The sequence below is a fragment of the Peromyscus californicus genome, unplaced genomic scaffold (genome assembly GCF_007827085.1).
Source record: "Peromyscus californicus insignis strain IS unplaced genomic scaffold, ASM782708v3 Scaffold_13__1_contigs__length_99412109, whole genome shotgun sequence".
NCBI lineage: Eukaryota > Metazoa > Chordata > Mammalia > Rodentia > Cricetidae > Peromyscus > Peromyscus californicus.
Window position 1 is genome coordinate 4899987 of NW_026294424.1, and position 26130 is coordinate 4926116.

Consider the following 26130-nt stretch of genomic DNA (forward strand, 5'->3'; position numbering starts at 1 on the left):
GAGCATGCACATGCCACTGTCTGCAGCGTGGCAGGCAGGCACAGAACAACTGTGGAATGGGTTCATCCCTTCTCTGCCATGTAGGTTCTGGGGACTGAACTCAGGCTATCAGGCCCCTCCACTACAGCTGTCACCTACCAAATGCTAAATCCCTTAAGCTCACAACTCCCCGAAGCAGGCAATACACAACACAATCTCTTCCCTGCCAGTAACGATTTATATAATAACCTCAGGGAGCCTCGGGAAGTGGCCTTGTGAGTCTTACACCTTCCTGAGCTTCTTCAGCGTTGTACATTTAGTTGCCATGCTAAGTCTTCTAAAAGAGCGGCTCTCCTCTCTACACGGAATGTTTCTTTCTGTATACAGTCTCATTCTGTGGCCCCAAATGGACTATAACTCGTGGCTCCTGTCTCACCTTCTCCAATCCCAGCATCACAGGCATGAACCACCACCGCTAGAATACTTCATTATTATTTTTTTTATTAAGAGATGGGGTTGCGCTACTTTGCCCTGAATGGCCTCTACTTCCTTCTCAATCTCACAAGTAGATGTGACCAGAGCGATGTCTTACTGCCACCTCTGCTGGCACTTCCTTTAAAAAGGTAAGAGGACGTGCGTGGTGGTGCACACCTTTAATCCCAGCACTTGGGAGGCAGAGGCATGCCGATCTCTGTGTCTTCTAGGACAGGTAGAACTACATATATAGTGAGACCTTGTCTAGAAAACTCTACCCCCCAAAAGTCACAGGCCAGGTGGTGGCGCCTGTTGGTAACCTCAGCATTAGGGAGCGCCAGGAAATGGGGGAGGGGGGTGCAGCTGCAACTCTGATGATTAGCCACAGGCATCTCGACCTGGGCATCTGTGTCACACACGGAACAGACCTGTAATCGGACTCACATTCCTAGTACCAACCTGTCTTAGGGTTTCTATTGTTTCGACGCGTCCCAGAGGCAGGAGCTGATGCAGAGGCTACGGAGGGGTGCTGCTTACTGGCTTGCTTCCCATGGCTTGCTCAGCTTGCTTTCCTATAGAACCCAGGACCAGCAACCCGGGGATGGCACCACCCACAATGGGCTGGGCCCTCTCCATTGATGATTAATAGAGAAAATGCCTTACAGCTGAATCCCATGGAGGCATTTCCTCAACTGAGGTTCCCTCCTCTGATAGGTCTAGCTTATGTCAAGTTGACACATAAAACCAGCAGTACAACTGACCCCTGGTCAACTTGACACACAAACACATCACTCTTAAGCCACAACCCTTCCTTTCTTATTCTTCCCCAAGACCTCACATTAAAAATGTCTGCAGGATGGGCAAGGGGAAGAGGGAGGGGATTCCAGGCTGCGAAGTGAGGCTGTGAGGAACGACGCCAAAGGCCTTTCCAGACTTTTCGCCTACAGAGCAGCCTAAGGTGAAACCGAGCCCTGTCCCCCATCTCCGGGCGGTGCACCTCGACTCAACTCGGGCCGACGTCATTTGCCGGCTCCCGGCTGGGCGCCGCCATGATGCGGTACGGAAGCTCACAGGCCTCCTCCCGGCGCCGTATCGCTCCGGCTGTGGCGCCTCAGTTCGAAGCCTCCGGAAGGCACGGCCGCCTGCCACTGCGCTTGCCCGTCGCTCGAGGCCCCGCCCCGCGCCCACGGGCGCCGCCATGTTGGGGGTCCTCGCTCGGGACACGTAGGCGTCCGCGTAAGATGCCGGCCGGCGCGCGCTACCGCCGCCAAGATGGCGTCCATGCGGGAGAGCGACACCGGCCTGTGGCTGCACAACAAGCTGGGCGCCACGGACGAGTTGTGGGCGCCGCCCAGCATCGCGTCCCTGCTCACCGCGGCGGTCATCGACAACATCCGCCTCTGCTTCCACCGCCTCTCATCGGCTGTGAAGCTCAAGCTGCTGCTCGGGACGCTGCATCTTCCGCGCCGCACGGTGGACGAGGTGAGGGCGCGGGCCGGCCTCTCTCGGGCCAGAGCGCAGATCCTGTCTGCAGCCCGCACCTGCGCCGTACCTTTCCTCTATCCCGCTGACCGCGCGCATCTCCGGGTCGGCGCCGCTGGGCCTCCCCACTCGGCCCGACGCCTTAGTGCCTCCAGCCGCTGGGCTGTGCTGGGGCTCGGGGGTCGTGGGGCCAAGGCCGGAACAGCCCTCAGCCAGGCAGGCCCGGCGCGGAGTACTGGACCCTGCCTTTCCGAAGCCTCCTTTGGGTTGGGGCTCTTAGTGTAACTTTCCAAGTGACTGCTGACCTTAATTTTGTTGCTTTTGCCTCACGGAGTATCAGTCTGGTTAGCTTCCTCTCTATTCTGTGGACTCCAGTTCATTCTTACTCCATGTTGCATCTCTGTGCAAAATATACGATTCTTTGCAAACACACACACACAAAATATATGTACAGGGTCTCACTGTGTAGTCCAGGTTGACCACGTACTTGGTGTCCTCCAGCATCACTATCTGGAGGGCTGGGATTGCAGGTCTGGGCCACCACATCTGACAGCAAAAACACCGAAGTATCTTAGTTTTTCAACATCTCTGGTTACCGTTATATCATTAAGGTTGGTTAATTTTAGTTTTTGTTGCGCTATAAAAAAAACTGCATGTTTTTTCAGTTTAGCAAATATTAATAGCTAAATGACCCACTCCTGTTATCTCCTCCATACGAGAGAACAAGGCTGCATCCTCCAAAGCACCTCCATGCTTCTCTGTCTTTCCCACAAGAGTAAACATGTATCTCTTCTTGCAGGATTATCAATTTGTGTGCATTCCTAGCAAGAGTATTTAGTTTTGGCCTCATTTGAACTTAATATGGCAGCATGTTACCATGTTACATGCATTTTCGGTGTTGTGTGGGTGTGTCTTCTGTCGGGAGACACCTGGACAGATTCATCCAAGTTGCTGCAGACAGTTTGATTTTCCATGCATTATATGGTGTTCCATTCTCCGAACACACAGCACGTGGACGATTAGGTTGTGGCTAGTTTTTTTCATTCTTTTATTTCTGTTTCATGTCAGCTGGTTCTGTTGTGACTGATACCAGGGGATGGTGAGCATGCATTTTTCTAGAAGTAGAATTGTGGGTGGCAGCAGGATTATGGCCAATTGTCTTTTCACAGTGATATTATCAAGTAATACTAAAACATATAGGGCAAGTAAATGTGTAGGTATTACTAGGATGTTTGGTTGAATGTTGTGTCATCTGTTTGTTTTTCTGTTGGACTGTGTGTGTGTGTGTGTGTGTGAGAGAGAGAGAGAGAGAGAGAGAGAGAGAGAGAGAGAGAGAGAGAGAGAGAGAGAGAGAGTTGTTCAATTTTTTCCTCCCCCGGTTGTCTGTTTTTCTTGACTTGTTGCTTTGGAGGAATAGTCTTTTTAATAGATGCTGGCTACTGTCTGAGTTCGGTGACATGTTACAGCTGTTCCCAGCTATGGCTTAGCTTTTTGGATGAAGCTCTTGGTTCCTAGGCAGGTGGTGTATTGCCTCTCCTTCCCTGTGGTCGATGCCTGCTTGGCCTTGTTCAGGAAGGGCTCCTTCCTTGATGCTAGGCACCCTGGCTCTCTAGTTAGCGCTGTATGGTAAACCTCATTCTCCCATGGGCTAGGACTGGTTTTGTGAAGCTGAGAGTTCAGTTTTACATGTGGCTATGAACGGTCCAGCACCACCTGCAGATTGACTCTCTTTTCTGCACTGTGTCTTCTGCTGTGAGTGTTTCTGAGCATTTTTTTTTTTTTAAGGCATTTGCCTGTTGTGCTAATAATGTGCTGAGCTACTTACTGTAGGTGGAGATTTTCCTGTTCCCACCACCTACTCCCAAATAATCACTCAGGGACTTAATATAAACTATAAATGATTGACCAATAGCTCAAGCTTGTTACTAACTAGCTCTTACATTTAAAGTTAACTCATATTCCTTATTTAGGCTCTGCCACATGACAGTACCTTTGTTGGCATGGCTCCCTCTGCATCTGGCTGGCGACTCCTCTGACTCCGCCCTTCCTCATCCCGTCATTCTGTTTGGCTTTCCCGCCAAACTTTAGCCCTCCTAACTTTATCCTGTTCACCTGTTGGCCAGTCAGCTTGTTTATTTAACTAATCATAGTGACATATATTCACACAGTGTGATTATTCCACAGCAACTTACTGTTACTTTATTGTTAGTGTGTCTTGATGTGTGACATGTTTTTAACAAAATTTCAGTCGTTTGATTTTACCAATAAAGACTCTGGAGCCTGTAGCTAGAGTTTTCCTGCCTGGCCCACAGTCACGACAAGTCTATCTCATCTGCTAGACCCACAGCCGCTCAGACCCGACCAAGTAAACACAGAGAGTTATATCGCTTACAAACTGTATGGCCGTGGCAGGCTTCTTGCTAACTGTTCTTACAGCTTAAATTAATCCATTTCTATTAATCTATACCTTGCCACATGGCTCGTGGCTTACCTGCATATTCACATGCTGTTTCTCATCATGGCGGCTGGCAGTGTCTCTCTCACCCAGCTTCCTGTTCTCTCAAATCTCCTCTCTGTTAGTCCCGCCTATACTTCCTGCCTGGCCACTGGCCAATCAGTGATTTATTCATTGACCAATCAGCAACACATTTGACATACAGACCATCCCACAGCAGGAGCCAGATTTTGTGTGTGTGTGTGTGTGTGTGTGTGTGTGTGTGTGTGTGTCTGTGTGTGTCTGTGTGTGTGAAAGCCTGCTAGCTCAGAGAAGCAGAGAAAGCTGACCTTCCTCCTCAGCTGACATCCTAGAAGCTTCTTTCTCCTGAGATATCTCAAAACCTCTCTTCAAACTGAATGTCCCTCCCTTCTACTTCCTGTGTATCTCCATCTGTCCTCCTGACTCCCTGTTACTCTCTGTGGTTTCTTCTTCTTCTTCTTCTTCTTCTTCTTCTTCTTCTTCTTCTTCTTCTTCTTCTTCTTCTTCTTCTTCTTCTTCTTCTTCTTCTTCTTCTTGTGGTTTTTCAAGACAGGGTTTCTCTGTGTACCTTTGCGTCTTTCCTGGAACTCAAGCTGGCCTCAAGCTCACAGAGATCCGCCTGCCTCTGCCTCCCGAGTGCTGGGATTAAAGGTGTGGTTTCTTCTTAATAATCCAATGTTCACTTCCTGTCAACTGGTTGCTTGCTCCACCTCTTGACCTATGGTTGACTTTGTTTGATTCTGTCTACAGTATTCAAGCAGAAAGCTCTTGGGTTCAAGATGTGTGCTAGGGCTGAGCCACACCACAACTAGAAACAGATTTTTCCAGGAAATAGTGCAAACTCAATGAGATATTCTGCAGCAGTGACATCCAGGGTAAAGCTTTCACCTACCCATCAGGAATGGCTTCAGCTTTTCTTGGCCCCTAGCAACTTCTATCAGTCTGTCTTTTTGTGTGTGTATCTTTTTTCTGTTTTCATGTTCGTTCATGTGTGCACATTTCTGCAAGTATGTGTGCACATGCACGTGGAATCCTGAGGCGTCTGCCTCATTTGCTCTACAGCAAACTTGTGGGCTCTTCCTGTGTCCACCTCTGTAGTGCTGGACTGTCGATATATACCTGCTGGGCAGGGCTCTTGAGGTGGGTATGGGGATCTGACTCAGGTCATCAGACTGGCTGGGCAAGCACTCTACCAACTGAGCCATGTCCTCAGCTCACAGGGTAAATGATCTTAATAGCAGAGAACCTTGGTGGGCGGTGGTGGCACACGACATTAATCCCGGCACTCAGAAGGCAGAGGCAGGCAGATTGGTCTATAGAACAAGATCCAGGACGGCCAGGACTACACAGAGAAACCCTGTCACGAAAAACAAACTACATATACATACATACATAATACATACACACACATATATAATATGATATCTAATGTATAAAGTAGAGTTTTGTGACCTAGATGTTTGGGCAGTTATTTAGAACCATAATTAAGTTTTATGATTCTCCTGTATTCATATATTTCATATTTTTATTTGCTAATGGTATATAGAAATACTTTAGACTTTAGGTAAAGAGTCTGAATAGCACCTGGGCCGAGGTCTTCCTTTTTTATTATTTTTGTTTTGTTTTTATTTTTTAGTTTTTGTTTTATTTTATTTTGTTTTTGAGACAGGGTCTCTCTACATAGCCTTGGTTGTCCTGAAGCTCACTATGTAGACCAGACTGGCCTGGAACTCACAGAGGTCCATCTGCCCCTGCAATTGAGTGCTGGGATTAAAGGCGTACACCTGTCTCTGGGCCGAGATCTTATTGTAACTGTTTTCTGTGTGCGATCAGGGTTTATTGGTTTCTTTTTCTTTTTTTTTTTTTTTTTTTTTTTTTTTTTTTTTGGTTTTTTCTAGACAGGGTTTCTCTGTGTAGCTTTGCGCCTTTTCCTGGAACTCACTTCGTAGCCCAGGCTGGCCTCGAACTCACAGAGATCTGCCTGGCTCTGCCTCCCGAGTGCTGGGATTAAAGGCGTGTGCCACCACCGCCCGACTGGTTTCTTTTTCTTACCTTACTGTACTGTCTGCTTGCTCTGCTGATCCTCCCATTGTAGCATCCTGCATTTGCCTGTTCCTCTGTATCAACTGTTGCTTTGTCTATTTAGGGTTCGTGTTAATAGGTGTATTTAACTCTGTAGTTGTTGCAGTTACCTTGTGAAACGAACAGCAGGTGGAGATCTCAGTATTTGCTAATGTTTTTTTGTTTTTTTTTTTTTTTTTTTCTGAGACAGGGTTACTCTGTGTAGCTTTGGTGCCTGTCCTGGATCTCGCTCTGTAGCCCAGGCTGGCCTCGAACTCACAAAAATCCACTTGCCTCTGCCTCCCAAGTGCTGGGATTAAAGGCGTGTTCCACCACTGCCCAGCTTCCTTAGGTCTTTTTAAAATAAGAGTTCATAAAGATTGTCTCACCTTATTTTTTCATTTTTATTACATTTATTTATTACATTGCTGCACTTTATATGCGGAGGTCACGGAACACCTTGTGAGAGTGGGTTTTTTCTGAAGGTGGAACTCTGGTTGTCAGGCTGAGTGCATTGGAAGTGTCCTTACTTACTGCTAAACCGTCTTGCTGGCCTTTAGGTCCACTTACGTTTGTTTGGCTTTTTTTTTTTTTTTTTTTCCTCCAGTGCTGAGGACCGAACCCAGGGCCTTACACTTGCTAGGCAAGCACTCTATGTTTGTTTGTTTTTAATAAGAGTCTCTCACTGTGCAGCACTGACTGGCCTCGAACTCACAGAGCTCCATCTTTCTCTGCCTCCTGGGTGCTGGATTAAAGAGATGCACCACTGTGCTTGGCCATTGTAACAGTTTTTATCTAACATTAATACTAGCTTAAGTCATCTTTTTTCTTGGTGTGAGTGTTTGGGTGATTTGAATGAGGGTATCCCCCATAGGCTCTGGGATTTGAATACTTGGCTCCCAGTTAGTAGCACTGTTTTAGGAGGCTTAGGAGGTGTGGCCTCCCGAGAGGAAGTGTATCACGGGGTGGGGTGAGCTTTCAGATTTTAAAGACTCTGGTCATTTCAAGTTCGTTCTTTTTTTTTTTTTTTAAAGATTTATTTATTTATTATGTATACAGCATGTATGACTGCAGGCCAGAAGAGGGCACCAGATCTTATTATAGATGGTTGCGAGCCACCATGTGGTTGCTGGGAATTGAACTCAGGACCTCTGGAAGAGCAGTCAGTGCTCTTAACCTCTGAGCCATCTCTCCAGCCCCCTCAAGTTCGTTCTTTACATCATCGTTGTGGTAAAGATGTGAACCCTCAGCTCTGCTCCAGCCATGAGTTTGCTGTTTGCTGCCACACCTCCCTGCCTGGTGGCTTTCATACTGGAACCCCAAACCCAAGTCAACTCCTTGTTCTGTAAGTTGCCTTGGTCATGATGTTTATCACAGCAATAGAAAATAACTGCTATAGTGTTGTCTTAGTTTGGTTTCTATTGCTGTGATAAGACACCATAACCAAAAACAACTTAGGGAGTGACTTATTTCAGCTTGATTTTATAAAGTCTGTCCTGGAGGAAGTCAGGGCAGGAAATCGAAGCAGGAACTGAAACAGAGGCCATAGAGGAGTGCTGCTTACTGAACAGGGGCCATGGAGGAGTGCTGCTTACTGGCTTGTTCAGCCTCCTTTCTTACAAAACATAGCACCTCCCACACGTGGCTGAGCCCTTCCACATCAATCATAAGTTAGAAAATGATTCTATTGTGGTGGCACATTCCTTTAATCTGAGCACTCAGGAGGCAGAAGTAGGCAGACCTCTGAGTTCCAAGCCATCCAAGTGAGACTCTGTCTCTTTTTTCTTAAAAAAAAAAAAAAGAAAGAAAGAGCAAGTTGTCCCAACAGACTTGCCTATAAGCCAGTTTTATGGAGGCATTTTTCAATTGAGGTTTCCGCTTCCCAGATAATTCTAGTTTGTGTCAAGTTGAAAAAACTAACCAGCACAGTTGACCCCTAGTCATCTTGACACACAAACACATCAAAACATAACTTTTTAAACATTAAAACATCACTGTTAAAACATAATCTCTCCATTTTTTGTTTGTCCCTAAAATCATGTTAATATCAAAATATAAAATACAGCCCAACTTTTTAAGTCCCTGTCTTTTTTTCTTTTCTTTTAATTTTTTTTGGTTTTCGAGTCAGGGAGTCAGGGTTTCTCTGTGTAGCCCTGGCTGTCCTGGAATTCACTCTGTAGGTCACGCTGGGACTCAAACTCAGAAAGATCTGCCTGCCTCTGTCTCCCAGGTGCTGGGATTAAAGGTGTGTGCCACCACCACTGGGCAAGTCCTATGGTCTTTTTTAAAGTTTCATCACTTTGGGGCTGGAGAGATGGCTCAGAGGTTAAGAGCACTGGCTGTTCTTTTAGAGGTCCTGAGTTCAATTCCCAGCAACCTCATGGTGGCTCACAAACATCTGTAATGAGATCTGGTGCCCTCTTCTGGCCTGTAGGCAGAACACTGTATACATAATAAATAAATAAATAAATAAATAAATAAATAAATAAATCTTTTTTAAAAAAGTTTCATAACTTTAAAAATCAAAGCTCTCTGTAAAAATCCAGTGTCTCGAAGTATAATGGACTTACTCTTGACCTTCTAGGCCTCAGAGGGCTTGAGCATCTCCATCTCTGACTCTGCCATCCACAGCATGTACAGCTTGTTTCCTAAGCTCATAGGCTCAAGCTAGCCCCCTCCACAGTTTCGGCTGCCCTTGGTGGCTATCCCATGGTACTAGCAACTAATATAAGCCGGGGTCTCCACAGGCTGCACCTTTGCCAATGGTCTCTTGGCCTCTCTGCAGGGACTTAAACCTCAGCTGTTCCCCAGGTCGCCTTCAGACCCCAGCTCTCCTGCCACCAAAGCCAGTAGTCACCTGGGAGACTCACACATGACCAAGTTCAGCTGCCAGCTTGAGATGCAGCCTTTTCCACCCTCTGGACTATAGCTCTGTGTGCTGACCTAAAGGAAACATTTCAGTGATGATGTTTGATTTTAATCACAGCTGATTCTGGTCAGCTCTTACTGACCAGAAACCACAGATTCTCAATTCAAAATATCCAGGAACAGACTGGATAGTCTTTGCTTCTCTCTGAAAGTTCACACACCAGGCCTCCATTATCTGCACTGGTTTAAACATTCCTGTCTTCCAGGCTCTTATACAGTTCACTAAGCTCTAAGCACTCAGTGGTTTTTCCAGCCCAAAGTTCCAAATGTGTCCACGATCCTCCCCAAAACAACATGGTCTGTCTGTCATTCATCGCAATACCCCACATCTGATAGTGATTTCTATCTTAGTCTGCTTTCTGTTGCTGTAATAAAACACCATGACTAAAAGCGACTTGGAGAGGAAAGAGTTTGTTTCAGCTTAGTTTAGAGTCCATCATGGAGGGGAGTCAGGCAGAAACAGAGCAGAGGGTGTGGCGCAACAGTGTTTACTAGCTTGCTCCCTGTGCCTTTTTCAGACGGTTTACTTTGTTTTGTTTTGTTTTGAGACAGGGTTTCTTTCTTTGTAGCCCTGGCTGACCTGCAATTCACTCTGGAGACCAGGCTAGCCTCTTGAGTGGCTTCACCCTGCTTTCTTATGCCATTATAGCATGGGGTAACACCATCAACAGTGGGCTGTGTTCTACCACATCAGTCATCAATCAAGAAAATGGCCAGTGTGGTGGCTCACACCTTTAATCTTAGTACTTGGGAGGCAAATGGATACCTGTGAGTTTAAGGCTAGCCTGGTCTAAATAGTGAGTTCTAGTACAACCAGAGCTACATAGAGACCCTGTCTTTAAAAAAAAAAAAGAAAAGAAAAAAGAAAAGAGAGAGAGAAAGAAAGAGAAAAGATTAATCCCAGCACTCGGGAGGCAGAGCCAGGCGGATCTCTGTGAGTTCGAGGCCAGCCTGGGCTACCACTTGAGTTCCAGGAAAAGGCGCAAAGCTACACAGAGAAACCCTGTCTCGAAAAACCAAAAAAAAAAAAAAAAAAAAAGAGAGAAAAGAAAGAAAGAAAATGAGCCCATGGTGGCACATGCCTATAATATAGGCACTCTGGAGGCAGAGGCAAGCAGACTCTGTGAATGTGAGGCTAGCCTGGTCTACATAGTGAGTTCCAGGTCATGAGTTATATGGTGAGATTCTATCTCAAAAAGAAAAAGAAAGAAAAAAGTAATAGTGCCCCCATAGACTCTTCCATGGGCCGTCTGATGGAAACATTTTTTCAACTGAGATTCCCTCTTCCCAGGTGACTCCAGTTGGTGTCATGTTGACAAAAACTAACCAGCACAGAGCTGTATAAGTGTCTCTCTCAGTATAGTGTTTATATATTTGTGAATATGTATGTAATCTCAGACTCTGTACAGCCTTATTCTGTAGAAGCTAAGTAAACAACAGTTTTCAACCAATTTCATCAAAGAGAACGGTATTTCAGTGGTCTGTGTTTCAGTTATTCAGTGAGGGATGCAGAATTAGGTGGAGCTGCTAACACCTTAATATGTGCTTGGGAAGTGAGGATACCTTGTGTCAGGACGCGGGTGATCACAGAGACAACACAGGAGCTGACATAATGGTGCGTGAGTGAATTTAAAGGCCTTGAGGAAATGGGAAGTGCTGCTCCTGAATAGAATCGTACTCTGGAGCATGCTTTCTTGGACCACCAACCAGCTCCCAAATCAAGACACGCAGACTTACGAAAGCTTGGCCCTAGCTTAGGCTAGTCCCACTAGCTTTTATGACTTAATTTAACCTGTTTCTCTTCATCTCTGTTTTGCCTCAGGGCTTTTTACCTTTCTTTGATTCTGTATGTTCTACTTTTCCTGCTTCCTCTGTATCTGGCTGACTGCCGGCTGCCTGGCTAGCTGGCCTCTGGTGTGTCCCTCTCTCCCTTATTCTCTCTATTATTTATTCTCTGCCTGACAGCCCCGCCTAGCCTTCTCCTGCCTACCGATTGGCCATTCAGCTCTTTATTAGACCAATCAGGTGTGGCTTAGGCAGGCAAGGTAAAATAAATGCAACACATCTTTACATAGTTAAAGTATTATTCCACAACAGCAAGCTACTTCCAAAACTATAGAAACATCTGGCTTCCTGGACAGCCACCTAAGATTCTTCTGCAATGTTGGGGCATCCATCTTCAGTCTACAGACCTAGAATATCTGGCAGGCTTTTCTATGAAGCAGGAATTTTGAAGGACTGTCCTGCCTTGTTTTGGCAAAGTTCAGCAGTCACTTTTCTGTGTGTCCTGCATGTCCAGTGTGTACAGCACATTGTCAGCAGTCAAGGCAAGGGCAGTTTCTGCCCAAATGGCTAGCTTTGCCACAGTGAAAGCAAACGCCTCCATATGGAGTTTCTTCAATGCCCATCATCCTTTTTTGAAATAAATTGGTGCTGCCAGGAGCATAAAAGTCTTGCTGTCATGAAAAGCCTTAGGTTATTAAACATCTCTAATGCCATATTCTGTAGGTCTCTGAAGCATTTGAAGATCATGTATCTATCTAAAATGTATGTTTGACCTTGAAACATGACTACAAGTTTGATTACTATAGATGACTAACTACTAACCTGCATTTCTTAATTATATATTACATTTTTTTTTTTTTTTGGTTTTTCGAGACAGGGTTTCTCTGTGTAGCTTTGCGCCTTTCCTGGAACTCACTTGGTAGCCCAGGCTGGCCTCGAACTCACAGAGATCCGCCTGGCTCTGCCTCCCGAGTGCTGGGATTAAAGGCGTGTGCCACCACCGCCCGGCTATATATTACATTTTTTTTTTTTTTTTTTTTTTGGTTTTTCGAGACAGGGTTTCTCTGTGTAGCTTTGCGCCTTTCCTGGAACTCACTTGGTAGTCCAGGCTGGCCTCGAACTCACAGAGATCCGCCTGGCTCTGCCTCCCGAGTGCTGGGATTAAAGGCGTGCGCCACCACCGCCCGACTTATATATTACATTTTGAAACACCCTCAAACAAGAGTAGGAACATATATGCAGTATAACATAATTTTAAATTTGTATCAATATACCAAAATCCATACCAATGTAAAATATTTGAGGTTAATAGTTATCTTTTTATCCTATATTCTTCTATCTCCCCCTAAACGATGACAAACATCCATAACCTACTGAATGAACAAAACCACCACCCCAACTCTTAGAAATGTGGATGTTGTGTTCTCTTGACTGCTTCTGTTGTCTGAGGATGATGCCATCTTTAAGGGACCCTGAGAAAATTAAGATAATGGTCAAGTCCTGGGAAAAGTAGTTACAACCTTTGCTGTCCAGTCTCAGAACTGTTCCCATGCTGAGTGATCAGTATATAAGTCACCTGTCATCTACTTTTTTTGTTGTTGTTTTGTTTTGTTTATTTCTTTGTCTGTAGCCAAGATTTTTCAGGAAGTCTCCCCTGACCAAACCTGATCTTTGTTAACCTTGAAGGAATCCACAGCCTTTTGTTTCTTTTTTTTTTTTTTTTAGTTTTTGAGACAGGGTTTCTCTGTGTAGCTTTGCGCCTTTCTGGAACTCACTTGGTAGCCCAGGCTGGCCTCGAACTCACAGAGATCCGCCTGGCTCTGCCTCCCGAGTGCTGGGATTACAGGCGTGCGCCACCACCGCCCGGCAGCCTTTTGTTTCTTAATGGAAACAAAAGCATAACCTCCTCCCCAGTGCAATGCATTTTCTGAATTCCATTTTAAAGTTAAGTTTATCCCTAAAGTATCTAGGCTGGTTTAATTCAACAGTCCCTCTTAGCATCTATCATTCATTCATCATCATTCAGAAAATTCAAAGCAGCACATCATCACAGAATCCTGACTCCCTGTGTATTTCCCATCTTTATGTTATTGGTGAAATTATTAAGGCCACTCCACGTAGTTAAAAGGGAGATTTATTTAATGGCGAAACTTACAAATGAAGGCATAGGTAGGTTGTGAGTTCTGGGAAAGACGTAGCGCAGTCCAGCGGTGTTCTCTGGAGAACTCTCCTTGGTCTACCTCTAGCATCCCGGTCCAAGCAGGAAGAGAGGCAGCGCAACTGGATCTCGGGTCTTCAGGTCCTCTCTTCACCCCGCCTTGTAGTGCGTGACAGTTACCGAAGCCTCAATGGGGGTTGGAACTTCCAGATCAAAGCTGGAATGGCTACCCACTACATTATGTGACTTTTTTCCTTTATATTACCTTAATCTCTCTTTAAGGACTTCATTAGTTTTAAACTTTGGTTTTTTCCTATGACTGTCTGTACCCATTTTCTTTTCTTTTTTTTTCTTTTTTATATTTTTGGTTTTTTCGAGACAAGGTTTCTTCATGTAGTTTTGGTGCCTGTCCTGGATCTTGCTCTGTAGACCAGGCTGGCCTCGAACTCACAGAGATCCTCCTGCCCCTGCCTCCCGAGTGCTGGGATTGAAGGTGTGTGCCAATGCCACCCAGCAAGGAGACTTATGAATGCTTGGCCTTATCTTATGCTTGTCCCACTAGGTCTTGTAACTTAACCTGTTTCTCTTCATCTATGTTTTGCCTGGGGGCTTTTTTTTTTTTTTTTAAATTTTATTTATTATGTATACAGCGTTCTGCCTGCAGGCCAGAAGAGGGCTCCAGATCTCATTACAGATGATTGGGAACCGCCATGTGGTTGCTGGGAATTGAACTCAGGACCTCTGGAAGAATAGCCAATGCTTTTAACCACTGTGCTATCTCTCCAGCCCCGCCTGGGGGCTTTTTACCTTTTCTTTCCTTCTGCATGTCTTACTTTCACTGTTTCCTCCATGTCTGGCTGGCACCTCCTCTCATTTTCCCTTGTTCTCTTCTCTTTCCTCATCGTCTCTTGAGCCTAGATTCCCCCTACTTATTCTGTCTGCCTGCTAGCCCCACCTGCGCCTCTACTGTCTAGTTATTGGCCGTTCAGCTTTTTATTAGACCAATCAGGTGCCTTGGACAGGCAAGGTGAGACAGCAACATATCTTTACATCATTAAACAAATGCAGCATAAACAAAAGTAGTACATCTTTACCCAGTTAAAGTAATATTCCACAACAGGTTATCACAGTGGTTACTGCCACAGGCCACCCAGAGGCTGCAGTGTGGAAATGGGTAGATTCATGGCAGGGGGCATTTGAAGTTGTCACTGTTCCAGGAGGGCCAAACGGGGCTGGTAGCATGTAATTGGCATCTTCTGTCTTGGCAGATGAAGGGCGCTCTGATGGATATTATCCAACTGGCTACCCTGGACTCAGATCCCTGGGTCCTCATGGTTGCTGACATTCTGAAATCCTTTCCTGACACGGGTTCACTGAATCTAGACCTCGAGGAGCAGAACCCCAATGTTCAAGACATCTTAGGAGAACTTAGAGAAAAAGGTAAGTAGCCTATCTTTATTTTACAGTTGGAGGAAGGGGACCTCATTTTAGAAACTGGTTATCTGTATCACACCGTTGGTGTAATGTGCTGTGGCTCTCCTTTCTTGCATGCTTCAGTCTTCCCCAAGCGTGTGCTATGTCTGGAATTGTATGACTTTCTCGCATGCATGTGCTATGTCTGTCCCCATGCATGTGCTATGTCTGGAATTGTATGACTCATCCATGGTTTACTTGCCACTGCCGTCTCTCTCCATAAGCTCCTTGAGGATGAACACCTGCAGGTTATATCTTCAGATCCTAAAACATATATATCCTGTCCTAAATAACAAATGTAGAATCATAACTAAGAACCAACCAGTAAGTCGCTAGAATTTGAGGTGAAAACAGGAAAACAGTTGGTGTGATTTTAGAGCTGCGGCAGTGGGAATGTCCGTGCCTCTGATGCTCTCTCCCTGTTTGGAAAATGGAGGCTTGAGGATGCGCACTTCTAAATGGCTGCTTGGGAGGCCCTAGTACTTTAGGGGGTTTTGTTAATTTGTAGTTGCAGACTGGGAGCACTGGCCTGCACCAGTCACCTCCCTTCCTGGAGTGGCTGATTCTCCTGGGAGCAGGAAGATGAGGCAGCTGACTTCACTCATGTAGTTGATTGGGGCAGCTCCTTGGGGTATTTCAGGCTCTGACCTCTTGGGGACCACACTGAGTCTGGAAGCACACGTGGAGAGTTTTATAAGACTGCAATTGAGTAGTGTCTGGGGTGACCAGGCACCAGGACTCTGTAGTCAGAGGGAGAGGCCTTTCCTGGTGTTGAGGCTGCCGTGTAGTTAGGATGCAGGAGACTGGTCTCCATGCTGCTGTACGAAGTGTGCTGTGGTTCCTGGACCCCGTGGTCTGTGGCTTGCAGCTAACATAACTGAGGAATCCTTGTCTTGTCTTCTCACATTTCTTATCTTTAAGAAGCCCCTGGAGAGTCTGATGAGCCTTCCTCTAGGTGGCAGGCCTATCCTTTGGTCCTGACTCACTTGGATGATCTTGGATTCTAGGGATGGTAGAACTGGAGTGGTGGGAACCACAGGGGGGTTGAAACCAAAGCCAAAGCTGCCATGCTGGTAAATAATGAAAGCCTACATGGAGCCGTCTGCACATCTGCACGTGAGCTGTGAGGGTCACAGCCTGAGCTCCCTGCTGCAAGGACTCTGACTTCTTCCTGTGACACTCTGGTTCTCCACAGTGGGCGAGTGCGAGGCATCTGCCATGCTGCCACTGGAATGCCAGTACCTGAACAAGAGTGCCCTGACCACCCTCGCTGGGCCCCTCACCCCACCGGTGAAGCATTTTCAGCTGAAGCGGAAACCCAAGAGCGCCACCCTGCGGGCAGAGCTGCTGCAGAAGTGTGAGTGCCTGAGTTACAACAGTCCTGCTCTTTGCTCTGTGGTGTTTTCAGATGTGTTTACTTGAAAAGACATAGCTTGTCCTGTCTGTGTTGGATCTGCTGTTTAGAGACCTTAGGGTTTTCAAGCGTGGTTCCTGTAATCTCACAAAGTGGAATCTATGCCGGCCAAGATGGGGTGCGAGGCTGCTGCCTATGTCCTGACCTTGGTCTTGAGCCACATTTGGTCTTTATCATAGAAGATGCTGGATGATTTCATTAAATGCTTTCCCAGATCATGTCTTATAACAGTTTATATGGAAGGCACTTACTTGCTGGAAAAAGTGTCCTTTAGCCAAATAACATTAAAGCATGGGTTTTAAGTAGCCAGGTGTACTGTGGACCTGGGTTGCAGCTTCTTGAGATACTGAGGCAGAAAGATCACTTGAGCCCAGATAGGCTTAAGACCAGCCTAGGCAACATAGACATTTTCTTTTTCTTTCTTTTCTTTCTTTCTTTTTTTTTTTTTTTTTTTTTTTTTTTTTGGATTTTGGAGACCGGGTTTTCTCTATGTGCACCATTAAAAGTGTGTGCCACCACTGCCTGGGTCATAAACTATTATTTTGGCTATGCAGTTAACATTACTAATATTTGTAAATGGCGCTGCTGTTTTGTTTTGTGTTTGGAAAACAGTCTGTGTAGCCTAGGCTAGCTTGAGTTCCCCCTTCTCCTGCCTCAGCCTCCTGAATGCTGGGATCACAGGTGCTGTGGATATCGCTATATGTAAATAATCTCTGATTGGCCAATAGCTAGACAGGAAGTATAGGGGAACTAACAGAGAGGAGAACTGAGAAAGGCGGAAGGAAGAGAGACGGCCTGGAGCCGCCGCCAGGAGAAGGAGGATGTAAAGTACCGGTAAGCCATGAGCCACGAGGCAAAGTAAAGATTAATAGAAATGGCTAAATATAAGAGTGAGAGCTAGACAATGACAGGCCTGAGCTAATGGCCAAGCAGTTTAAATAATGTAAGAGTCTGTGTGTTTATTTTATAAGTGGGCTCTGGGACTGGCGGGACTTGGTGGCGAGAGCTGGAGAGAAATTCTCCAGCTACACACAGGCCTGCCCCAGGCCCAGCAGATACCGTTTTAAGGAATCTAAGAAGAGTCTGGAGCCGGGTGTGTCAGTGGGCTGGGGTTTGTGCTACCTGTCGCTCTGTGGTGCAGGCCGACTGAGCTCCTCTGAAAGGTCTCTGCAGAGCTGCCGCAGCCCTGCTGTTGGGAAGTCAGCGGTCCTGCCAGTGCACTCGGGCTAATCCTCCAGCCGTCCTGATGAGCCTTCAGGAAGATCTGCTCTTTCTCATATTTATGTAGACCTCGGGGAATCTGGGCCTGAGCCTGCTGTAAAGATAGCTGCAGGACCTGTGAGATATCAGCCCCTCTCAGGCTCCAGGGTCCCTGGGGCGCAACAGGTGACTGTGATGATTCTGGAGCCACTTATGTGGAAATTTCCAAACACAGAAAGTCTTGACTGTATTTGAACTTGTGTCAAGCTACTTAGTGATGGGGGAAGCTTAGACACATGGGCTTACTTACAACAGATGGTGGCTTTATTATTTGGTACTGCTTTATTACAGCTTCGATCATCTCTTTCTCTTGAACATTCAGCTCTTTCTCATAGTTGGCATTCTGTGCTAACGGAAGACTCCATCTTGCCGCTGTCTCTTAAATGCCCCATCACTACCCTCTTAAATACCCCATCGGTGCCCTCAAAGGTATTTTCTTGGCTTAGGTCATCACGTTAGAAAGCCAATGCAGTTTATAGGGAAATTTAATATTTTTTCTGTTGAGGGACACAAGAAGAGAAAAACTTCTGCAATACTACCTCGAAGTTAGTCCTTCCATGGCCAAGAGTCCCTGGGGGAATGGAGCAAAGTCGGGCAGAGGTCTGAGAGTCCACGGATGAAGACAGGCATCGAGTGGGGAACATCCAAGGGGAGAGACTTAGCCATGTGCTCATTTCAGGCTCTCTGTCCATCTAGGTGCTGCCTCAGGATCTGTTCCAAGACAATCTTTGGTTACCAGAGCAAAAGGAAGGCATCAGTGGATTGAGCTCCCCCGTTTTGGAGGAGATATAGTGGAGATTAAGTTGAACTTTAAGTGTTGCCCAATCAGCGTGTTCTCAGAAACACCTAGAAACAGGCCCCCAGGATGAGGCTTGGCTACCCAGAAGCCATGGAGTGAGTAGTTGGCCACCTCTGTCTTTCCCGCCAGGGAAACCAGAGCCTCCCCGTGCTGTAGTTCATTTCTCCTGTCACCGTCTGGCTACTCTGAGAACATTGATGAAGAGACAGGGTTTTTCTGTGTAGTCCTGGCTGTCTTGGAACGTGTTCTGTACACCAGGCTGGCCTCAAACTCAGAGATCTGCCTGCCTCTTCCTCCTGAGCCCTGAGATTCAAGGATGTGCCACCACTGCCCAGTGAAAAATAGACTTCTCAGAAGCTCTGACAATTACAAAGTAGCAAAAAAAATTTCTACTACTTCTTAGCTTAATGTTAGATTTTATACAGGCAATGGTTTATAAAATAAATCACCAGGAAACAGTCCCTCCTTTTTCTGTCTTTCTCTCTCTCTCTCTTTTTTTTTTTTTTTTTTTTGAGGAGTATTAGCTATAAGGTCAGTAGTGGCGTTACTGGCTGCATTCCTGCTGGGTTGTCAAAGAAGTCACCTTGGGTATTTTTTGATTCACTTTTGTTGAGGTTACTTTATTGGCTGAGCAGCCCTGTGATCTAAGAGACCCTTGACCCTGTTCCTTTTTTACACAGCCACTGAGACAGCCCAGCAGCTGAAGAGAAGCACCGGGGTGCCATTCCATGCCAAGGGCCGGGGGCTGCTCCGCAAGATGGATACTACAAGTAAGACTGTGTGTGCTCTCAGGCCAGTGCTCTTCTTGCTTGCCAGGCAGGGTGGTTTGACTTTTCCTCACCAGAACAACCTCAGACATTAGTCCTGACAGCTGAGACCCACTGGCCCTGCAGCTAGTAGATAGATATGTCTGAGGACAAGCGAGGCCATATGGCTTACCATTCTGCCATTATTACTGCAGGGCCCGATTCTTCCCTTGGTGTGGCTTTTTGCTGTAGCATAGGCTCCACCTTGCTTCCCATGCCCCTGAGGACAGGAACTGCACAAACTTTTCTTGAAGGAGGAATAGTTTGACCATCACTCTCTGTCACCTCTGACCCAGCTTGTAGCACAAGGCATCCCAAGTGATGACAGATGGACATAGGTACACCTTAACACAGAACTCAGATGCTGAGACACAAGGACAAGATGAAGTAGGGACAGTTCCTTCAGTGGGTGGCCCTCCAGTACTGAGAGACATGTAAGAAAAGTAGAAAGTCAGGATTCTGAGACTTGTTAAGGTCACACAGCTGAAGATAATAGCCTTTGTCCTTAGCAAGAATGTCAGTTGGTGTGTCTCACTCTTCTGGTCAGAGTTCGCCATCTGGATAGTTCTTGTCCTACGAGATTTGGAGGTCTCTGGTGTCTTAGACAACAGTCATCTTCCACTACTCCAGCCTCCCCAGAAAGGATATGAGTCATGCACATCCAGAGTACCCAGCCTGGGTCTTCCCAACAGACCTTCAGGGATGCTCTGAGGTTTGTGGGTCCCATCAGTGCAGTAACCTGGCACCAACAGTCTGAGTGGGGTTTTGTGTTTGTGGGTTGTTGTGTGTTGTTTTCATTACTTACTATTGTATGTGTATGGGTGTTTTGTGTGGGTGTATGTCTGTGCACATGTGTGCAGTGCTGCTGGAGGCCACAAGAGGGCATCAGATCCCCCTGGGACTGGAACTAACAGTGGGGCTGGGTATTGAGCCTCTGGAAGACTAGCCAGTGCCTGTAACCACTGAGCCTTTGCTCCAGCAGAATTTGGTTTTGTTGTTTTGTTTTTTCAAGACAGGGTTTCTCTATGTAGTTCTGACTATCCTGGAACTTGCTCTGGGAACCAGGCTGGCCTTGAACTCAGAGATCCACTTGCCTCTGCCTCCTGAGTGCTGCGATTAAAGGCGTGTACCACCACCGCTCTGCCCAGCCCCGAGTTCTTTTTAGTACAGAACAAAACGTACAAAGTGCAAAATGTGATAGGAGAGACTAACTTGTATGGGGCTCCCTGAGGCAGAGGCAGCCTTGCTCAGCCCACCCTGTACTCAGAAGCTGCTGTTACCACTGACATCAGTCTTTTCTGTAGCCCCTCTCAAAGGCATCCCGAAGCAAGCCCCCTTCAGAAGTCCCACCACACCCAGCGTCTTCAGCCCCTCTGGGAACCGGACCCCAATACCGCCTTCGAGGACACCACTGCAGAAAGAAAGGGGTGTAAAGGTGGGACATCCCTTTTCATGTCCTGGAAAGACCAAGCCTTGATTTTTGCTCTATAATTGAGTATGGAATGTGTTTATTTTGCCAGCTGCTGGATATTTCTGAGCTGAATACAGTTGGTGCTGGCCGAGAGGCAAAGAGGAGGAGGAAGACTTTAGGTGTGTATGGAGCATCTGAAGCCCGGAGGCACTGCAGCCTCGCGTGCTTGCGGTTGGTTCTGCTGTGTGTGTCTAGGTGCTTCGGGGTTTCCTCCCGGGTCCAGTATTTCCGAGTGCTTTATCTTAACACAGTGGTAATGGGACTTTTCCCCGGAGTCTTTTTTGGGGGAGGGAAGGGAGTGGCTTTTGAGACATGGTCTTACACTGCTGTCCAAGCTGGCCTCAAGCTTGTAGCTTTCCAAGTGTTAGGATTACAGGCTATAATGCCTGGCTCAAGGAATCACTTATGCTTTGCCCAGAGACCTGAAGATACAATGCTGCTTTGCATTTGACCTACTCAGAGGACACTTGTGACCTCTGAACTGGAGCTGGGTCAGAGAGACACTAACCAACTCTCTTTATTGACAGACACAGAGGTGGTGGAAAAGCCCACCAAGGAAGAGACCGTTGTTGAAAATGCCACCCCTGACTATGCTGCTGGCCTGGTGTCCACACAGGTAGGACTTCCATGCAGTGCAGCCATGGGCATTATGCTCCATAACCGCTTTCCACTGTTTCCGGCCCTGACACAGCCAAAATAATGTGCCCCATCTTGTCCTGATTGATAGCCACTAAGATGTGTTCTGTGAAAGTGTGTGTACAGATGTGTATGTATGTAAATGTATGTAAGTGGCAGAGCCTGACTTGGGCATCAACCTCGTGTTTGAAACGAATACCTGCTTTATACTGGGATTACTGCCTGGAGTGTCTCCATACCTCTGTACCTCACTTTCTTCTCTGTCCAGTGGGTATGGTTCTTGTTTAAGAGCTCAGTGCCCTGGAGACCAGGTCTTGCATGTAGGTTGGAAGGGTGAGTCAGCCAGAGCAGCTCTTCCCCAGAGGCTGGCTATGGAAATCGAAATAGGTTTTCAGAGACATAGGTGCAGAGTTTACATGTGTGGAGGCGGAGTGTGGCCCGGTTGCAGGGTGTGATCCGTCTCTGAGCTCCTTGCATTGCTGAACTTTTTCCATTTGTCAGTTTGGGACCATGGGGTGGTGGCCATGGCTTAAGTTTGGAGTCTAGCAGCCTGGAGAAGCCACTGTCCCTGTCCTGGGAATATGTATACCTGCTGTCTTGCTCCATTGATGGGGCAGGGGCTGATGGAGGCTGTCCAGATACCCCAGGGAGGTGTACTGAAACCCTGACCTCTGCCTGAAGTGATCATAGCCTCTGTCTTCCAGAAACTTGGGTCTTTGAATAGCGAGCCAGCACTTCCCTCCACAAGTTACCTGCCCTCTACCCCCAGTGTGGTACCGGCCTCCTCTTACATCCCCAGCTCTGAGACGCCTCCAGGTGAGTAGCCTGCAGTATGCTAAGCCAGTATTCCCTCAGCTCACACAAGGACTTGCCCTGGGGTTAGCGGGATTGAGCCTGAGCGTTTACACCTAGGAAGTAGCCTTGCTCACATGGTGCTGCTCAGCATGAAAGCGCCTGTCTCATTGTCTCTTGATCCAGCGTGGAGGGAGCTCCTGGCCAAGGAATAAGCCAGAAGTCCTGATTTGAGTCCACTTTCGACACCCTGTTCTCTGGGTGGGTGAGGAGCTGAGGATTGTCTCTTCCCAGAGGAAGGATACTACAGAGGGATAATCCCTTCAGGGTCAGACATACGCTTGGGTTAGTCAGTTGTTTGGGAGGTTGGTTCCATTGGGCTCAGCTTTGTCTATTGGTTAGTGGGTCAAGGGTCAGTTAAGCAGCCCTGCTGAGGCAAAGAGGATGCTAGGTTTGGGGAAGCTGCTTTCCAGTGTCTTGTCACCAGCACCCGGGTTATGGGAAGCTTGTCATAGACCAGGAGCTAGCCAGAGTCCTGGATAACTGAAATCTGTGGATCTAGAAATGCCTGAGGATATAGGTTCTGCCCTGCTGGGTAGTAGTGCACAGGGCTCATGTCCCTGGCTCTGCAGGCCTGCAAGGGCTTCTGGTCAGCAGCGGTGGGAGCAGGACAGGGTAGGCGGGTATAGGACCCAATTGCTGTCATGACCTAGAAGATGGAGTTGAGCCTGCTGCCTCTACAGAAAATGGTGTCTGGGGCAGACAGCCTGGAAAGTGGTGTGGGGTGAGTAGATTAGGGATGTACTCCCTTTCCTGGACAACTCTCCTCAGTAAACATGCTTTGCTTGCAGCCCCTCCTTCCCGGGAAGCCAGCCGACCACCTGAGGAGCCCAGTGCCCCAAGCCCTACACTGCCAGCTCAGTTTAAACAAAGGGCGCCTATGTATAACAGTGGCCTGAGCCCAGCTACGCCAACACCTGCAGCACCTACCTCACCTCTGACACCTACTACTCCCCCAGCTGCCACTCCCACTGCTCAGACATCCCCAGTGACCATGGTGGCCCCACAGACCCAGGCACCTGCCCCTGTTCAGCAGCAACCCAAGAAGAACCTGTCCCTCACGGTAGGTACCTGGCAGGTTTCATAACCATTAGGTGGATGGCATAGCTTTGCCTGTTTGCAGCTGGGGGTGTTTTGGGATGAGCCTGGCAGGGTCGGTGGGTGGAGGCAGGTGGCCCCAGCCGCCCCATCCTTTCTTTTTTTTTTTTTTTTTTTTTGGTTTTTCGAGACAGGGTTTCTCTGTGTAGCTTTGCGCCTTTCCTGGAACTCACTTGGTAGTCCAGGCTGGCCTCGAACTCACAGAGATCCGCCTGGCTCTGCCTCCCGAGTGCTGGGATTAAAGGCGTGCGCCACCACCGCCCGGCTACCCCATCCTTTCTTTACAGAGAGAACATATGTTTGCTGCCCGAGAGATGTTCAAGACGGCAAACAAGGTCACGCGGCCAGAGAAGGCCCTCATCCTGGGCTTCATGGCTGGCTCTCGAGGTACGTCTGTGCTACTAGGCCTGGAAGGTGCCCCCCATGGGTTGGGGGATGGGTTCCTTGGCCCCAGGCACCTGCCCAGCAGCCCCTGCTCCCTACAGAGAACCCATGCCCGGAGCAGGGGGATGTGATCCAGATCAAGCTCAGCGAGCACACAGAGGATCTGCCCAAGGCAGACGGCCAGGGCAGTACCACCATGCTAGTGGACACAGTGTTCGAGATGAACTACGCCACAGGCCAGTGGACACGCTTCAAGAAGTACAAGCCCATGACCAATGTGTCCTAAGTGCCATCTCTGCTGCTGACCTCATCAGGCCAGAAGACAAGTTTTGCTGGCTATTCTGAGTGACCCGAGTAGATACCCAAGGATGTGCTCTACCCAGCACCTGCCATGTACAGGCTCCTGGGCCCCAGGCTGTTTTAAGTTTTAGATCATTTCTCTGGGGAGTGTAGACTTTTTTTTTTTTTTTTAATTATAATGGGTTAGTTTTTGTGTGATTAAGATACTTTTTTTTTTAGGTTCAGTATTAATATTTTAATGCTAAACCAAAAAAGTTCATTTTAGTGCCTGTTAAGACTTTTACCTTTATTTTTTCTTCTAAAAAACTGCACTAGCTGAGAGGACTTTCTTTGCTTGTGCATGCCCTCCCTCATGAGGCTGAGGGGACCAAAGGTGACACCCGACCGGCTAGGCTGTGAGGGGGGCTATGACCAGCCTCAGTGCTACTGCCTGCCAGGGATTTGTGTGTGTTTTTTGTACAGTTGTAAACATTTCAAACCTGTCTCTGGGTACCTATTTTCACTGTCAAATGATGTGAGTATTAAAGTTTAGTTTTTCTAAAGAAAGCCCACAGAGCTGTGTTTCAAGCTAGCTTGACTCCCTGCTCTGGGACCAAACCCCTCCCTCTACAACTGTCAGGACCCCAGGGGAGGAGAGGCAGGGCTGGGAGATAACCAGACTACCTGAAAACAGGTAGGTAATGTCCATGGCACCCGTGGGGTGTTCACTCTGTAGAGTGAGGCCACAGTCACAGGCAGCAACCGGGAAAGTCAAGGCCACAGCTACAGCACTGAGAAATGGGCCTAAGCCTGCTGCCCAGAATTCGTAGCACCCAGGAAGTTGGTGGATTCAAACACAGTTCCATATAAAAAAAAGTATAAGAAAAAGGCCTTTAAAGTTTTTTAATAAAAAAATACTCAATACAGTTTTCCAAACACAACTTTTCCACTTTAAATGCTATTTTTCCCCAACTGGTAATTCTCGTCCATATTTCTTATTTCTCCCCCCTCCCCCCCCCAAACTTCAAGTTTTTAAGCCTTCACTATCAGACCTGGTGACAGTACCCAGCGTTCCGAAAAGGAACCTGACTTTATATTGTATGAAGTTTAGACACCATAGGCACATTTAAACTTAAATTTAATTTCTGATAGGACATTTCACATCTCAACAGGATCCGGTGACACCATGATACACATGGACACAGCATTTGATTCCACTAACAGTCATCAGCTACACTCCTTGTAGATGAAGATATTTGGCAACTGACAGTTGTTTGCATTAACTTTAAAACATTTTTATCTTTAATTCTTGAAAATAAGGTAGCTCTGAAGATGGGCACTTCACACAGTATGCTACAGGTATCACTTGGAAGTCATCAGAAATGCCAACCTGAGTGTGTCTGCCTGGGACCCAGAGACCTAGGTGCCAGTGCCAGGAAGTTTCTCAGGAACTAGCACCTGGATCCTCGTCACTCTTGGCTAGATGCACTGCCGTATGGGGGCCTAGGTTTAAATGTTGTAGCTCCACATACTCGTAGACCAACGCTGGCATGGACACTGGCTGTGCATCCCTGGACTGCTGCCACCCTGCAGAGCACACACATAGGTGTGTGCTGACTAGGGAACAGCTGGCTGGTTTTTGGATACTGAAGGTGTCTGAGGAATATGGAATCTGGGCAGGTTTCATTTGGTTTACTTCACATTAAGAAAAGAATTGGAGCTGATGCCCAGAAAGTCACATATCTTTCAGACTCTGTTATCAGAGCACCTGCCACATCCAGAGTCACAGCCCTGGCCCTGTGGCTGGTCCTTCTGTGGGAAAGGCCATCACCCCAGGTGTTACTTTACTCAGATTTGTATATTGGTCTTCGGTTGGTTTTCAGAGTTAGTGTTATTTACTCATAATACTTTTTGGGAAGGGGAAATTGTCTAAAAAGTTTACAGTATTTCCTTCAGAAAGATCATAAATAGTAATGTAGAACCAAAAATCCCAAGATTTCACTTAAGATTAAAAAAGAAAGTTAATCTGTTCCTCCAAAGTGTACTGCAAAACCAATTCGGATGCTCTTTCACAGAAGCCGCTCAGCTGGTGGAGAAGGAACAAGATGGACCCCCAGGGGGGCCATGTGCATGTGAGGAGGCTATCTGGCCTATCACTACATCAGCCTTCCAAACTTAGGGCATAGGTGACAGAATTGTATGAGCCAGTCTAGTACTTTTTAGAGGACAGTTTGAGCCAGGTTAAGTTCTAAACTGAAAAATGCTCCTGGTCTCATCTGGTCAAATAGATGACTCCAGAGGTAACTAGGCCTGTG

At 47.1% G+C, this 26130-nt stretch overlaps 1 protein-coding gene across 1 annotated transcript; it reads left to right on the forward strand.

Moving 5' to 3' along the window:
- Positions 1–1665: 1665 nt before the first annotated feature.
- On the forward strand, positions 1666–24756 carry LOC128109098 (negative elongation factor A-like). The gene is made up of 11 exons (XM_052736219.1): positions 1666–1935; positions 14612–14783; positions 16012–16173; positions 18970–19059; positions 20400–20530; positions 20616–20685; positions 21094–21182; positions 21907–22018; positions 22846–23117; positions 23440–23539; positions 23638–24756. Exons 1-11 carry the CDS (start codon positions 1726–1728, stop codon positions 23820–23822), a joined length of 1593 nt encoding a protein of 530 aa, XP_052592179.1. The 5' UTR covers positions 1666–1725; the 3' UTR covers positions 23823–24756.
- Positions 24757–26130: the final 1374 nt, after the last annotated feature.

Excerpts from the sequence above, each read along its gene's own strand:
- LOC128109098 (XM_052736219.1), top strand. The coding sequence starts at position 1,726 with ATGGCGTCCATGCGGGAGAGCGACACCGGCCTGTGGCTGCACAACAAG. Across the intron at positions 1,936-14,611 it reads CGCGCCGCACGGTGGACGAG|ATGAAGGGCGCTCTGATGGA; the intron begins GTGAGGGCGCGG and ends CTGTCTTGGCAG. Across the intron at positions 19,060-20,399 it reads CCGCAAGATGGATACTACAA|CCCCTCTCAAAGGCATCCCG; the intron begins GTAAGACTGTGT and ends TCTTTTCTGTAG.